Raw genomic sequence first — 15,659 nt, 5'->3', positions numbered from 1 at the left:
AATGGTTCTCTCTGTTTATTCTCATAATAAAATGTAATCAGTTCTTTGAGTTCTCATTTGAAAATGTTTGTTTGTTTGTTTGTTTGTTTGCTGTTTTGCTGTTGTTCTTTGACCAAACGAAATCCCAGTCCATATATACCACATATATATACTCATATATATATATATATATAGATAATCGATAAGGTTTCCCTAGATTATTGGTTAGTTGACATATAATGCCCAGAAATTGTTTTAGTTAGCCTACTTACAACCTAATCTCCAGACACGCACGCAAAAAAAATGTTTGGGGGACTCTATTCATCTTATTTAACTTTAAGGTTTATCTTTTGACTTAATAATAAATTAGCTTAGCGCACTAGAAACTCGAATGTACAGTTGGGGACTGAGTTGCTTGCCCCTTGGGATCAGGATCATGATCAGTAACACGATCACGATCAGGATCTGTCTACGATCAATTCTATCTATGATCTCTTCCTCAAAAGGCAGCATCGCCGGCATACCAAGGATGTACCCAGGGCGCCGATGGCGGCGGCGTGGGTGGATAAATGGTGGGCGATGGCTGGCCATGCGTATGATGGGCCGCCGCTGCTGCCGCTGCCGCTGCAGCTGCCGCCGCATGATGATGTGCCGCCGCAGCCGCCGCTGCTGCATGATGATGATGATGGTGTTGATATGGTGCCGTAAATGCTGCCGCCGCCGCTGCCGCTGCACTGCCATAGTAGGATGCTGCAGCCAAGGCAGCTGCCGCTGCCGTTGTGGGCGAGGCCGCCGAAGAGGAGTGCGTCGAGGAGGCGGGCGACAAGCTGGCCAGCCCGGCGGCACACACGCTATGCCTGCGATGCATTATATGTCGCTGTGGTGGCGCCACCACCGCAGCTGCCTGTGGTTGCTGCTGCTGCTGCTGCTGCTGTTGGTGGAGCGATGGTGCTGCCGGCTGTGTTCTTCGTTGCCTTTGCTGCTCCCATTCGGGCAGGACATTGCCCAATGGCGGACTCAACATGCTGGCCGCCGCCTTGCCGTACAAATTCGATAAATAGGCATGCTCGGCCTCGGCCATCTTCTGGGCAGCTGCTGCAGCAGTTCGCGGATGTTTGGCAACCGTCTGCTCGGCATGCTGCCGCTTCTTCAGCAGACGCTGCTGCTCGTGCTGCTGCTGGTGGTGGTGCTGGGCTGCTTGGTGGTGCGGGTGTGGGTTGTGGGAGTACAACATTTCGTATGTGTTGCTGCTGCTGATATGAGCAGGTGTTGCTGATGTTGCAGGAGATCCTGTTGTTCCTGTGCCAGGTGGTGTGGCCGGAATTGGTGGAGCCGGCGGTGGTGCTAGTGCCCTCCGCCTGGTCAGCACTTCAGCACCATTCACATTCGCTGGCGGTGTAAGGGCCCGTCGTCGCAATGACGTAGTGCCTGCTGCACCCCCTGCTCCTGCTGCTGCTGCTGCTGCTGATGATGATGATATTGCTGTTGATCTTGTATGAACTGTTGTGGCTGCTGTTGTTGTGTTGCTGCTTGCTGTGGCTGTTGTGCTTAATGGTGGTGTTGTCGGTGTGGTTGGTATAGTGGTGGCTACTGCTGCTGCTGCTGTTGTTGTGGTTGTTGGTGTTGGTGGCAAATGTTGTGCTCCCCAGCTTAATTCCTAGCTTGTGCGCGTCCTTTTGGCCGGCGGCTGCTCCGGCTGGCGCGTCATGAAGGTCAGCTGCGTCATGTACTTGAGTATGTCGCGCACCTGCACTAGCGGCATATTCTCGTTGTAGTTCCGATCGTACTCCATCAGAATCTGCACCTGCCGTCTGTGAAAAGTCGAAGAGATTGGTATCAGTTAGGGGTCCCCATATACTAGTAATGCCAAGTAGGAAGTAGGGTTTTGAATTGGGATATAGAAGATATATATATATATATATATAATCAGAACTCACCGATTCGCCTTGTAGAGCTCCACGCCGAGGGCCTCGATCAATCGCTTGCAATGATCCAGTGGCACCGAAGGGAAGAAGTTCTTCTGGAATTCAATGAGGGTCATCAGCTGCTCGGAGTCGTTGAAGGCCTTCATGTTAATGCAGGGCACCAGATGCTTGTCCACGCACACCCTTTGCACCTTGTAGGGCGTCAGGTTCATGTTGTTGGTGGGTATTTCGGGTATAACGCACAGCCGTTGAGCACTATCCGCAGCACTTGCTGCCGCCGCAGCATGGGCAAGTGCCGCATGCCGTTGCAGGTGCATGGAGGCGCTGTTCGATGAGTTGCCTCCGTTGCCGTTAGATCCGTTTCCCGTGGAACCAGAGTTATTTGAACCATTGCTGCTTGCTGATGAATTCGCTGAACCGCCGGAACTTACGGAATTCGAGGAACTGCGTCCATTTTGCTGAGCGTGCTGGGCATGATGGGCTGCGGCGGCAGCCAAACGATGTTGGACAACCGCTGCCGCTGCCACTTGTTGCTGCTGTTGGGCGACCGCTGACGAGTGTTGCTGCAAATAGGCCGCCGATGCAGCGAGTGACCTTCGAGAGGAGGACAGATCGATTACGTCAGTGGGTGTGGGTTGTTGTTGTTGGGTAGTTGTTTGTTGTGTATTGCTGAGGTTAATACTAGTTTGGCTGTGTGTCTGACGCCCATAATTACTATTACTATTATTATTAATATTGTTATTAGTCCGTCGTCCCCCTGAATTTGAGCTAACCCCTCCTCCTCCTGAATTATTGCTAGCTAGCGAAAGTATGGCCATGGGCAGGTTATTGGATTTGGTCGAACAAATCACGCTCTTTTGCCGACCACTTGCCCCATTGGATGCACCACCACCCGCCCCATTTGATCCTCCGGCACCGCCACCGCCGGCACTGCTTAATGGAGACGCCGCCGTATTTGAGGCACTCGAACTGGAACATGAACTCGATGGTGAATGCAGAAAATGTCCCGGCAATTGTGGTGTTATTGTCACATTCGGATTAGAGGCCAATGTCAGTGTGGCGGCCACATTTCCCATGGCCATGCCCATGTTTAGGCCACCAACTGCCGGCGACATCGGTGGCGATATATACGAAGGCACCATGTGATTTTGATTTGCATTATTATTGCTACTGGAATTGGTTTGGATAAATGTCGAGAGATCCGGATTGGCCAGAACCTTTTGTATAACAGCCCGCATTTCGTCAGTCATCACCGTGCACTTCTTCTCAAAATCCTCGAGTGCTTGTGTGGAGTTGAGCGGTATGGTTGTGCCACTGCCAGTGGTTGGTATAACACCACCTCCAACGTCGCCTCCACCACCACCACCACCACCACCACTTCCTCCTCCTCCCGCACCTCTTCTGCTTTTGGTCAGAGTGATTTCAGCTCCGGAACCATCTGGTATCAATGGTGGCACTATGGGTTTGGTAAACGTAACACCACCAGTCTTCTGATTCTTCCTAGCCTTATTGGGATTATTATAGTCCAACATGGTTATTAAATCCGTGTCCAGGGGCAGGGAGGGTAGGGCTGGAAAGTTCTGCTTTCCCGTTGGATGACTTGATCCAGTATTGCTGGGACTACCGCCTGAGCCACCTGGACTGGCGGCACCTTTCAGCTGCTGGCTAAAGAGCAAACGTTGGGCGGGTGTTAGCTGATTCCAAAGGGCTAAATTCGTGTAATCCGCTCTTGTGGAGGGCAGGTTGTAGTTAAAGGCATTACTGCCGGCGCCAGCGCTACCAGCCACGCCCCCATTACCACCGCCGCTTCCTAGCAGAGCTTGCACATAACCAGCGGCAGCAGCAGCGGCAACAGCGGCCGGCGAATTGTTGTTATTGTTACCGCTACTGTTGTTGTTGTTGTTGCTGCTGCTGTTCCTCAAGTTGCTGCCGCCGCTGAGACTTTTGGCTAAGGCATGTTGCTGATGATGATGGTGGTGGCTGTTATTGTTTTGGTTGTTTGGTGAAGAGTGTTGCTGTGGTGCATGGCTGTTGTTGTTGTTGTTGTTGCTGTTAAATGTGCTGTTCTGGTGTCGTTGTTGCTGTTGTTGTTGTGTCTGTTGCTGTTGTGTCTGTTGTTGTTGCTGTTGTTGTTGTTGCACCAGTGACTGCTCGACATTTGACCTAGAAACATTATATACAATACATAAGTCGAGGTGGCCGCCCCTTTTTTGTTTGTTTATTTTTAGCTTGATTTTTATTTACAATTGTCTTTTTTTTTGTATATATTTTAATCTCAATTTGTTAAGGACTCAGTTTGTTATTGCATTTTTCAATCGATTTTGTTGTAATTGTCATTTTCCTCATAAACTAACTAACACTGTGACTCTTGATTTGTATTTTTTTTTTTTTTTTTTTTGATTTCTTGTCTTTTTTTGGTATGTATTTTGATTAATTTTGCTTTGCTTTGAATCTCGGTTGGCGGGCGCACGCGTTTCTCTCTCTCCCTTTCTCCCTCTGCTTGTTTTTGCTCTTCTTCCTCTTCTTCATCTTCATCTTCTTCTTCTGCATCCGCACTTGCACTGTCTTTGCCGATTAAACATATCGGAGACATCGATATCCCGATTGCCTTGGCCTTTCCGCTCGACTGCTGCCGATGAAAACAAATGAGAGAAAACCAGGAGGCGATAGTCAATTATCGTTGGTTTTTTAAATGCCCGTTATTGTTTGTAGTTTTATTTTTTATTTGTATTTGCATTGGTTTGATGAAATATTTAATGAATTTTGTTAAGGTTTACCCTCTGCTGATTTATAAAAAAAAATGTATTTCAAAAATTATGTAGTCCTCGCTTAAAAATTTCTCACAATTTCTCAATGCTCTTTCTTTTCCATCTCTTAGATTTAATTTTGAACAGAAATTAAGTTTTTTTTTTGTCTGAATCTAATTGTTGTTTTTATGTAATGTTTGTGAAATTATACATAAATCGGTTAGGGAAAGCTTTTGGAAAAGCTCTTTTGCTCGCTTTGTTTTCTATTTTTTTTTCACTCTGTTAATGCTAGCCCTAAGTTCTTCTTCTTTTCTCGTTTAAGCCAAGTTTTTAAGAATCTGAATCGATTGTCATACATCAAGATTATTACTTCAACTTTTGTACACGCATTATATATAATGTGTCTAGGATATTTCACTGTACTTTGTACTTCGCATCTTTTTGTTTTAGTTGTGTGTGTTTGTGTTTAAGAGTGTGTGTGTGTGTGTGTGTGAGGGGGGAGGGGTAGGTGGGGCCAAACGGGGTTAAAAAAACCTGCCACCACCAATAAAAGCTTGTTTTCGTTGTTGTTGTTGTTGCTGTTGCTGCTGCTTCGTGTTTTCCCCCTTTTATACATATATATAGATATATAGAGGTTTATATATATATATATATTTTAACTTTTTCGTTCGTCACAAATCGTGTGAGTCATACCACGTGTGTGTGTGTGTGTGTTGTGTTTTTATGCATGTGTGAGAGTCTGAGGTGTTCGTGTGTGTGTGTGTGTGATAACATTAGGGGTAGTCAGTACACACAGCCATTAAGTAAATGTAGATATGTTTTTGTCTGTTGTTGCATTTAGATATATATTAAATATATATTTAACCATATTATTTAAAAGTAAATCGTTTCGGGGTTTTTATCTCATTTATTATGCGAATTTATGTTTTTCAAAATATGTTGTAGTTCCTCTTTTTTTTATCATTAAAATAATCATTATATTATACAAAGAAGAAAAAAAAAAGAGTTTTTAGAGCAAAACAAGGAAAAGGTATTATCATAATAATATACAAAGTAAGGTTATAACGAAATCATCATCATTCCATTAAATAAAGAAACAAATACATGTGAGTTTTCATATATATATATATATATAATATTATGTTTATAAAGATTTGTATTCTACTTTCAGTTTTGTTTTAAACTTAATCAAGTCGGGAAGGTCATGCAATCGCTAGAGTAGGGTAGTACTTTCGGATATTGTATGCTCTGTATAAATAGGAGAACTCTACAACAATATGTATGTATGTACAGATGCGTGTGTGGGTGTGTGTGGGCGTGTTCGTGTGTATGTGTGTTTTTTTTTTTGGATTTAGTTCTACTGGACTTTTCTTTATGAAGTAGTAGTAGTAGTAGTAATAGTAGTAGTAGGCGGTAGTGGTGTTAATTGATCAGGTAGAACCGCGGTTATCCCAATGCGAGCGTTATATTTCTCCACCTTAGTCGCGCCTCCGATACCGATAGCTTATTTAGTTCACTCTATATTTCGTATTTTCGTACTTTTTGAGAGCCTCTCATGAGCCACCCTAATGCATGCCGTAAGAGGTTAGGAATCTGGAGACCCGAAAATAAAAAAGAGAGAACAAAAGCTCGTCAAGTATTTGCAAAAAGTAGTCGTTTCGAATCGGTTAGTAGGGGGATTGTTTTTGGTTTTGGTTTTGTTTTTGTCTTTTTAGAAAATGTTATGAGAGGAGTTGGGAATTTTGTGGTATGATTGGTTTGGTGTTGTTTGGAAATTATTTTGAAAAACATAAAATCAAACTCTATGTGGATGCCGACATCCCATATAAATCGATTCTAAACCTAAATTTTCAAATTCAAAATATAGAAAACGTTGTGAAATTTATATTGAAGTCGGAATGAAAAACGTAACAAACACTTCTTAAAATGCAAAAAAAAAAAAAAAAAAAATGTTATCGAATCGAGACGAAACCATTCATTTAAAGTGACTTTTTATAGTTAATTGATCGATAATATCGACCGAACTATCGACAGCTCTAGACAGATTCGAACTTTGGGGAAACTAGTTTTTATTTTTGGCTTTTCGACTACAACCACAGGGGGCATTACGTTCAAAAGAATAATTAACTTTATGTGTTGCTTGACTTTTGAAACGCAAAAACAAAGAGCAGAGAGAAATTATGCGAGGAACGAGTATTATTTTGTATATTTATTGTAAGACGAGATATATATATATTATATAACACAGAACAAAATTTCAAATAAAATGCGTGCACAAACGCCGATTTCGATATGCTTCATTATAATATTATATATATCTAACATTGAGAATTGGAAAAAACAATCGGTGCATTATTTTGTTTTGTTTTGTTTTGTTTTTTTTTTTTAGAAAAGAGCATAAAGAAAAATCAACAAAATCATTTAAAATATTTTTATATATATAAAGAACTATCGACTGTCCTGAGGTATAGAACAAAAATCAAGTGCCACCCTAATGACTTAAGCAGCGATTTCTCAATGTCTAGCCTGTAATTCCCCCGCACTACTACACCCAGCATTTTACACAATTACAACTGACTACTAAGCATTAATTCAAAGATATAGTATATATATATATTATACCGCTAATTAAGCTACGTCCTTCAACTTATCGATTTTCGGGGGCATCGAAAATGACAATAAATGCATTTAAACCCTAGACATTGAGAACTCAACCCTTAGAGCGACTTAGTAAATGTGTGTATTATTTATGTATATAATATAAACAACAGCGAAAAAATAGAGTACTTTTTTTTTTCTTTTGACATTGGCAAAAACGAATTACAACAAAATTTGAAAAACACAATTTCTGCGCATTTTTATCCGAGATTTTTTCAAATAAAATCAACGTACTAAATGTAATAAATATAAATAGTCATAAGGAAAGACAAAATCAAATGTAGAATCAATAAGTATTTTTTTTCTTCTTTTTTTAGAATTTTTTTTTTTTTTTTTTTTTTTTTTTTGAAGGACAGTAGTGGGGGGGGAATAACAGTTTGAACAATCGATAGGAGGAGGCTATGGACTGTCGTTGTGTACTTACATGTGGTTGGCATTCTGACCCGCCGCCGAACGGACCAGTGGTGGTGGTGCATTACCGCCGCCGCCGCTGTGATTGTTCACCGAGGACATGGAGATTGCGGGATTATTGTAGGAGTACGGCTGTCGGCTGCTACCGCTCATCATCAGGTTGTTCATGTGCTCTCTGTAGCTTCCCACGCGATTTGCGTTCGCATGTGTTTGCTGGTTTTGCCCATAAGAAAAAGCCAAGAAAAAACAAGAGAAATTTTTACAAAATTAGCTTAGATATTATAAACACCCTAAAACTATATTCCACTTAAGAAAGGCTTATATTATTATAGCTTAAACTTCTTTTTTTTATATGGATTATGTAATAAATTTCTAAGTTGAATAGTAAAAGTAAAGGAATTATTAGAAAACATTTAAGATTTAATCATCCAATCAAATTTATAGTTTGTATTAACTGCCCCTCAAAACTAGTTAACTCCCCAGACAAAAAATAATAAAGTAATAGACTGCTATTTTTTTTTTGATAATTAAATATAACCAATTAGCTAATCGATTCTGTGACCTACTTTTCTGTATACATGTATGTAAATGCAATTATAGCCAATTGTTGTGCATAATTAACAATTATGAATTCAGATTGCAATTGCCAATGCTAAGAAGACGGAAGCTCTATTGCCAATGCGAAAATTAGTTCAACTACTAATACAATAACAAAAATCGATTAATTGCCTCTATTAACCATTTAAAGACTTTTTTGTGCTATTTTAACGATTTTATAGGCGATCAGAATTAGGTTTTCAAGTTAGAGATTTGATAAGATTGCCATTACTCATATCGAGTATCTCTAGACGTCTAGTACTTTTTCGTTTTCTGTTTACGTTTTTCATGCTGGAGGTTAAATTTCATAGTTGGAGGTCGTAACAAAACAAATTTTGAATGAATTTTATTAAGTTACAAAAAATATTTATCACTAATAACTAACAATAGTTAAAGTAAAGTATACGAATCTTGAGTTTTGTTTATAGAGGCTCGACTGTAGTGACAACAGAGCAACAAAAAAAGCAACATCAACAGGTTGTGGCCAACACACACACACAAACACACACACACTTGTGCACAACTAAAGAGGGAAAGAGAAGGAGCTATGGGAGGAGGAAAGAGATGGGGATGGGCAAAGAGGGAGATGGAGCCACTCTCCTATGCACACTATACTGATGACCTAGTTTTTGATGCCGTCGAACGCTGCCTGCTGTTGCTGCTGCTGCTGCTGCTGCTGCGCTGTTGCCAAACTGTGAAAAAATCTGCTAGAAAAAAAAAACACGCTAACACAAACACAGATTTATATACATATACATATGTATATAGCCCAGCATGTAAGTTTGTGTGTCATTACAAGCGAGGCCAACAAAACATGGCCATGCACTCTCTAGAGAAAACCCTCAGTACACCACATATTTGTACCCCCCCTTCTTACATTCCATATCCATTTCCACTTCTTTTCGGCCCGATCTCTACCGATTCCCAAGCAATTCTTCAAGTGGGAAAAGACTTCATCAATGATACCAAAAAGAAACTTGTTTCTAAATGCGATTCTAAGCTGTGACCTAATTTTCAAAATCTACAGTGAAATCGATCAATACTTCGTGAAGTATTTCTATATTATCTTCAACAGCTAAATAAATGGATATCCATTAGAAATAACTATTATCTAGCAATACAAAACCATCCAATCAAAAGTAATGTAACTTCGGGTGGAATTTACTCAATTCAATTACTGAAAAAAAGGAGCGGTGGAAAATTTGTTGAACGAAAAATTCTTCGAATTCGGGAGCATTAAACTATAGCTTTTGTTTACTCAATGATAATTACTATAAGTAATGGAAATATTTGGATTATTCAGATTGGAGTGATTTTGTAGGTTTATGGACAACAAGAAACTATGTATTATAACTTTCTTAAGTTTATATTTGAGTACAATTTTCTACGTAGTATAATAAGTGTAACCCTAATATATCTGAGATTTGATTCATTGGTCTATATAATCCAGACTGCCATAGATAAATTTTACTTGGTATACTTTAAAATATATCCTAAATATAGCACAATCTCTAAGCTAGCTGCTTATAAGTTTAACGTTAATTACGAAAGGATACCAAACTCACCATCATTTGGGCATGCAGCTGCAGGTTGCTCTGCCCAGACATCCAGCCACTATTAGCCAAAGCCTGGACTGTGGCCTGAGAGAGCATCCTGTTGTTGCCTTGAGACTGTTGGAGCATTGAGGCCGCCGCCGCCGCTTGGGAATTGAGGGCTGCCATTGCCGCTGCCCCAAAACTGTTGGCCGCATTTGCCACCCCATTGGCACCGGCGGCTGCTGCTGCGGCGGCGCGTTGTTTCATCAGGTGTTGTTGTTGCGCTGTTGCCGCTGCCACAGCAGCCGAGGCATTGTGCTGTTGCTGCTGCTGTGATTTCGAGGTCACCTGTTGGCCGCCACCGGCCGAATTCGAGGACGAGGATGATGAGGAATTCTGGCCCAGGCCACCGCCAGTCGATGAGGAAGATCCCGACGATCCAGAGCCGGTTGTCGTTACCTTTGGTGGCGGCGCCGACGGTTGACGTGTCCAATTGACCGAGTTATTGACATTGGCACGATTGCCAATTAATAGATTCGAGTCTACCACCTTGCTGGGCCAATAATCCTCGAATTCGGTGCCACTGGGGAAATAGCTCTTGATGTCGGTTAACGATATTACGGCCACATTTTCGCTGGAGAAGAGTTCGTTTCGGATACCCTGAACCTTGCAGCAGAATTTCAGATAGGCCAGATCCCATCCATTGAGCAGTTCCGCCTTGGTCTTAAGATTCTCAGTTTCGCCTTCGAAGTAGAAGAGCGGCACAACCTGCTGGTTATTTCGAACTGTGTACGGCACCACGGACTCCTTGTTGATGCGAATGAAACCGCATTTCTCCGATGGCGTTTTGCTACCCGACACCAGTTTCCTGTAGCAAATGTCCAAGAACTGATAGAACTTGGAGGCGTCACTGAGCCGTACAACCAGATCCTTTTGATTAAAGATATCACGTCCGAATTCCCCGTCGCAATGCTTGTGATTGATCTCGATGAAGAGTCGTGCCTCGGCATCGGTAATGTAGTAGCTGCGCACGCAGGTGCAGCTGGAGTAGATGTCCGGATGCAGACAGTTGAGGTATTTGCCCAGCAGTTTCAGTTCAATCATCCGAACGGAGCAGTACTTTTCCGACTGCCTGAAGATGTACGGGATGGACACCTTGCCGAATTGCGCCCAGCCGAAGTGGCCATTGATCGACTCCTCGTCGCAGGGTCCGGATGACTTCTTATCCGAACCGGACTCACTTATGGCTCCATTCGATCGGCCATTCGCTGCCAAGGCGGGCACCACTTGCATGGTGCCATTGGGTAGTTTCTGATGACGGGATAGGTAGCTCATGATATTGGTCTGACCATTCCCATTTGTGATCGGCGGTTGCATATTGCCACCGGCTGTAGCTGCGGTATTGCCATTTGAATGCTGCATGGCCGCTTGACGGGATGCCTGTTGGGCGGCTTGTTGCTTCTGTTGCTCCTTCATTTTGGCCGCCAATTCGCGGATCTCGGCGTCATCGGGACGCTCCTGTTTGACGGGCGGACCCAAGGGACCGCCCAGACCGGTGCCGTGGAGCGGTAAACTCTGGCCATTGGCATCGATGACGCTCGTGATCTGCACATCCGCGCTGGCCATCGCTCCACACTCTCTAGCTCTTTCGCTCTTGAATGCTGTGTTGTTTTCTCGCACTTCGTATCCGCTTTGATTATCCTTTGATTATTTTCCAGTTATAGTTTTTACAATAGGCACGAATTCATTTCAGGAGCTGTATTAAAAATGATATTTGTTACGATCATTTGAATGATATTTGTAAAACTTCAAATTAATATGTCAACAATGCTGTTGATATAGTGATATTGATATTGGAAGAAATTTAGATGGGTTGGTGTGGAACCCGGGTTTTGTAATTCTTTATCAACATTATTCACATAATAAAATGAAATTTTGTTCAGCGTATTATTTGTTTGCTTGTTCTATTGATTTTCCAATGTATTGTTTTTATTTTATTTAAAGGAACAATAAAAAAAAAATTAGGAACCGGCTTGTTAGCTCTTTTTCGCTTTACACAAACGGTCACACTGGCCGGCACACACATACACACACGTGCTTTTTTAACCTTTTTTTTATTTGCCAGTGTGTGTGTGTGAAAATGCGCGCACTATAATTTATTGCTGTTTTTGGGGCACAATCACATTTGTTGTTGTTTCTGTTTCGTATACATTATGTGCACATGTATATAATACACTTACACAAACAAACGCTGCCTGCATCTTTATGCAGTGTGGCAAAAAAAACAAAATTATTTTATGCATTTGTTGTCATATTTAGTTGCTGGTTTTCTCTCTTTGTTTTATTTTTTACGGTTATATATATTCCTTTTTGTTGTTGTCGCGACGACGCTTGTTGGACAGAAAAAAAAAAACGATTTGTTGCTGGGTCTCTCGATTAATTTTGTTGTTTATGATATTCGCACTTTTCCCTATTTCGCTTTAGCGCTTTTTCCGCTTTCGACGCCGACGTACGTCCGCCCGTCTTCGCAATACAAACGAATGTGATCGTTGTTACGAAAATTATTTCAACGAAGTCAACTGAAAAATGTGTGCGGCGGCACACTCGCAGGCAGGCACACAGACGGGCACACGGACGTACACACACACTGCCGTAGCGCATGGGCAGCGACGTCGACTGCGGCAGCGGATGCAGAGCGCAAAAGAAAAACGGAAAACACGAAATAAGACGAACGGAAAACACAACAAAAAAATACACACTGGCAGCGCAGCCGACGTCGCTGCAACGCTGCCACGAACAGTTTGCCGAATTGTTGTTGTTTTTGGCTGTTCCCTTTTTGCCCCCCGCCTTGTGCATTTTCTTCCTCTGCCCGCTCGCACTCTCTGTCTTTGTCCTCTTCTTCTACGTCCTCCTTCTCTCTCTCTTTCCTCTCATCGACTAGCTCTAAGCTGCGACGCCAACGCCGACGCCGCTGCCTCGTTACAACTTACTGTGGTTCAAGATTATGCAACTCGGCAAATTTATATGTATGTATGTATCTAATGTTATCTATTCTGTAAACCTTTATGAATGTGAGGGTTCCTGCAAGGTTACCGATTTTTTCAAGAAAGAATTTCGGAATAATAAATGTTTTCTTAAAACCTTCAATCTCTGCTTGCATTCAAAATTACTGTTTGATTTTAACACCATTGGTTACTATCTAAACAATCCCCATTTTAGAGCTTAATCATATACAATATTTAGATATACTATTATTAGCTATGTTAATGCTTTAGCGGTTATATACCTTTGCCAAATATTACAAAAGAATGCTTAAGACCCATATATCAAAACTTTCCCTTTACTTTGGTAAATTTCCCATGGGACTTTAACCACGGTGCAAGGAAAGCTTAAGCTATGCTATGCTATGCTATATACAAGACCCACACACACAGATACAGGTTCACACAGCGCTGGCTGGGTCACAGTATTGGTATTGGTTTTGGTATTGGTGGTGTGATGATGATGTTGTTGCTTTTGCGTGGGTGTGGGTGTGTGGGTGGGGGTTCAGTGGGTGGGTGCTCTTTGTGGGTGGAGGCGTGGCGGGGGCGTCTCTATTTTTGGCAGGCAGCAAAAGCAAAGGCCCCTGCTTAGCATTCGATGGCCACCTCTCCCTTTTCCGCTCGCTATCACTCTCCCCGTCCCTTTCGCACCATCGAATGCAAGAAGTTTTCGGTATTCGCGCGCTCTGCGGCTTTCAAGACAGGCCCCGTTCCAGAAGGCAGAGAAAACCAGGAGCGAACGAACACGAAACACGAACACACGAACGGGCGCAGCTCCGAAAGGTCGCCCCCGACTCTAAACATTTACCAAAAAATTTAATTAGCCGGGTCCAAGTCGAATTCCATTGTGCCGCCATCATACGAGGCTAAAAACTTAACTGGCAGTTAAAAACGGGTCCCTAGTACAGTCAGATCAAAACAGGTGTTTTGTAATATTGGTCAAAGGTTAATCTATATATAATATATAAAATGAACCACAATGTACAGTCTCTTCAAAACACTTATTATGTTACAAAAAGTACAGTCATGACAAAGCACAGCACAAAATCCTCAATGTTGAACTAAAGCCTTAGTTTTACCATACTCTAGATACTCTATAAATATACTAAGAAAAAAAATTAACTTATTAACCTTCGCTTATTCTATTAAAGTTTTTAATAAAAAACTACCTAAGTTGTACTATAACAGCAGAGCTTCATCAAGGGTATACAAAAGTCGAGCCACACCCGTTAACCTATTAATTGCTGGGAATACAGGTAATGGGCTTCTTTCAGCTTTGGTTTCAGGTGTCTCCCGAGCTTTGTAGTATGTACGACCAACTCCCCAGTGCGTGTCTGTCTTACCTTCTTTCGTTCTCCAAACTAAGCTCCCTATTTTGTAGCATCTCTCTTTATTTTGAGTGTGGGCTTTGATTTTGGGTGTTTTGCTTTGCTAATTAGTCAGTCAGCTGTGCGTGAGTGTGTGTGTGTGTGTGTGGGTCTTTTCCGTATTTTGGGTGGAAGTTATTTTTGTCGATTTTGTTTGGTTTTTTCCCTACGGCTTATGTAAACCCCCTTCTAATAATAGGGCTTATATGGTATATGTATGTAAGTACATACATAAATCTATATGTATGCATAAGACTATGTGCAACGGTTTGAGTGTGCGAAATGTGCATTTGTAGTGGTCGGCATACGCATTCGACGTCGTCAGTCGTCATCGATGCGAACGAAGTGTGTGTGAGAGAGAAAGAACGAAAGGGGGAAGAGGGTTGGAGACAGCGTGAGAAGCGAGCGTTACGAAAGGCCCCGTTTCGTGCGCGCTTTGCTATGTAAACACGACTAAACATGTGCCTGCATGTGTGCGTTGGTCCGTATGTATGAAAGCATACATACATATGTACATGTGTATGGATGTATGTAGACCGTTCGCTTAACCATCAATGGGAAATGGAGAATGGTTTGGGGGCGGTGGGTGGAAGGGCAGCCCTGCCAATTGCTTTGATTTCGGCAAGCTTCACGATTGCGCAGGGCAAGGGATGGCGATATTTCGTGTAGAAGAACTAGAAGCAGGGCAAATGGCTAAACGAGGATTATGGAAGCAGGGTTTCCAGGGTTTCACAGAAAATATGCAAAAGGAAAAATAAGATCATCTTGTTAAGTAAAAGCTAAGTTTTATTTTGAGATCCGGATCGGCATTTACTGATCCTTTTATTTGTATAATTTTATATCCACTGTTTCTTTTGTTTTTTGCAGGTGAAATGAATGAGAGTATTATGTTCATAACTAAGACAAAAATCTACATTTTTCTCTAAAATATTCAGAAAGTGAAATTTTAGCAATCTTTTGCCATTTTTGATGATGTTAGTTTACTTAGTTTTGGTCGTTATTTTCTCAAACCATTCATTCTTTTATCTGTGCTACAAGTTTTGACAATGTTATGGACAAAAAACCTAAAAAGTTATTTAATTTTCTGTCAGACATTAAAATCTTGATTGTTGCTTTAAAATATTCCGATTTCTTCCCATAACAGAATCTATAATGTTCCGAGTGTAGAATGTGAAAAGCAATGAAAGATTTATATAAAGAAAAGAAATAAATTTATTTAAGTGCAGTTATGCCGTTAGACCTTTGAAGAAAATGCAGTTTCTTTTTATACTACTTCTTAAACACGAATTTTAAGTTATGCAGATTTTCTTTACATCTCTTCGGCTGTATTAGGAACCCCCCCTTGACAGGGGTCTCTGGCCAATCAATGGAGACCGGACATCCGTTCGACCTCGGCTTC

At 41.8% G+C, this 15,659-nt stretch overlaps 1 protein-coding gene across 1 annotated transcript; it reads right to left on the bottom strand.

Moving 5' to 3' along the window:
* Positions 1–12,443, bottom strand: LOC108103685. The gene is given in 5 exon segments (XM_017209274.2): positions 1–1,790; positions 1,917–4,067; positions 7,734–7,933; positions 9,883–11,608; positions 12,093–12,443. Coding segments are annotated over 4 exon segments (5,259 nt in total). The 5' UTR covers positions 11,479–11,608; positions 12,093–12,443; the 3' UTR covers positions 1–478.
* Between the last annotated feature and the right edge of the window lie 3,216 nt (positions 12,444–15,659).

This window comes from Drosophila eugracilis, unplaced genomic scaffold (genome assembly GCF_018153835.1).
Source record: "Drosophila eugracilis isolate 14026-0451.02 unplaced genomic scaffold, ASM1815383v1 contig_2167, whole genome shotgun sequence".
Lineage (NCBI taxonomy): Eukaryota > Metazoa > Arthropoda > Insecta > Diptera > Drosophilidae > Drosophila > Drosophila eugracilis.
This window is presented reverse-complemented; position numbering and strand designations above follow the sequence as displayed.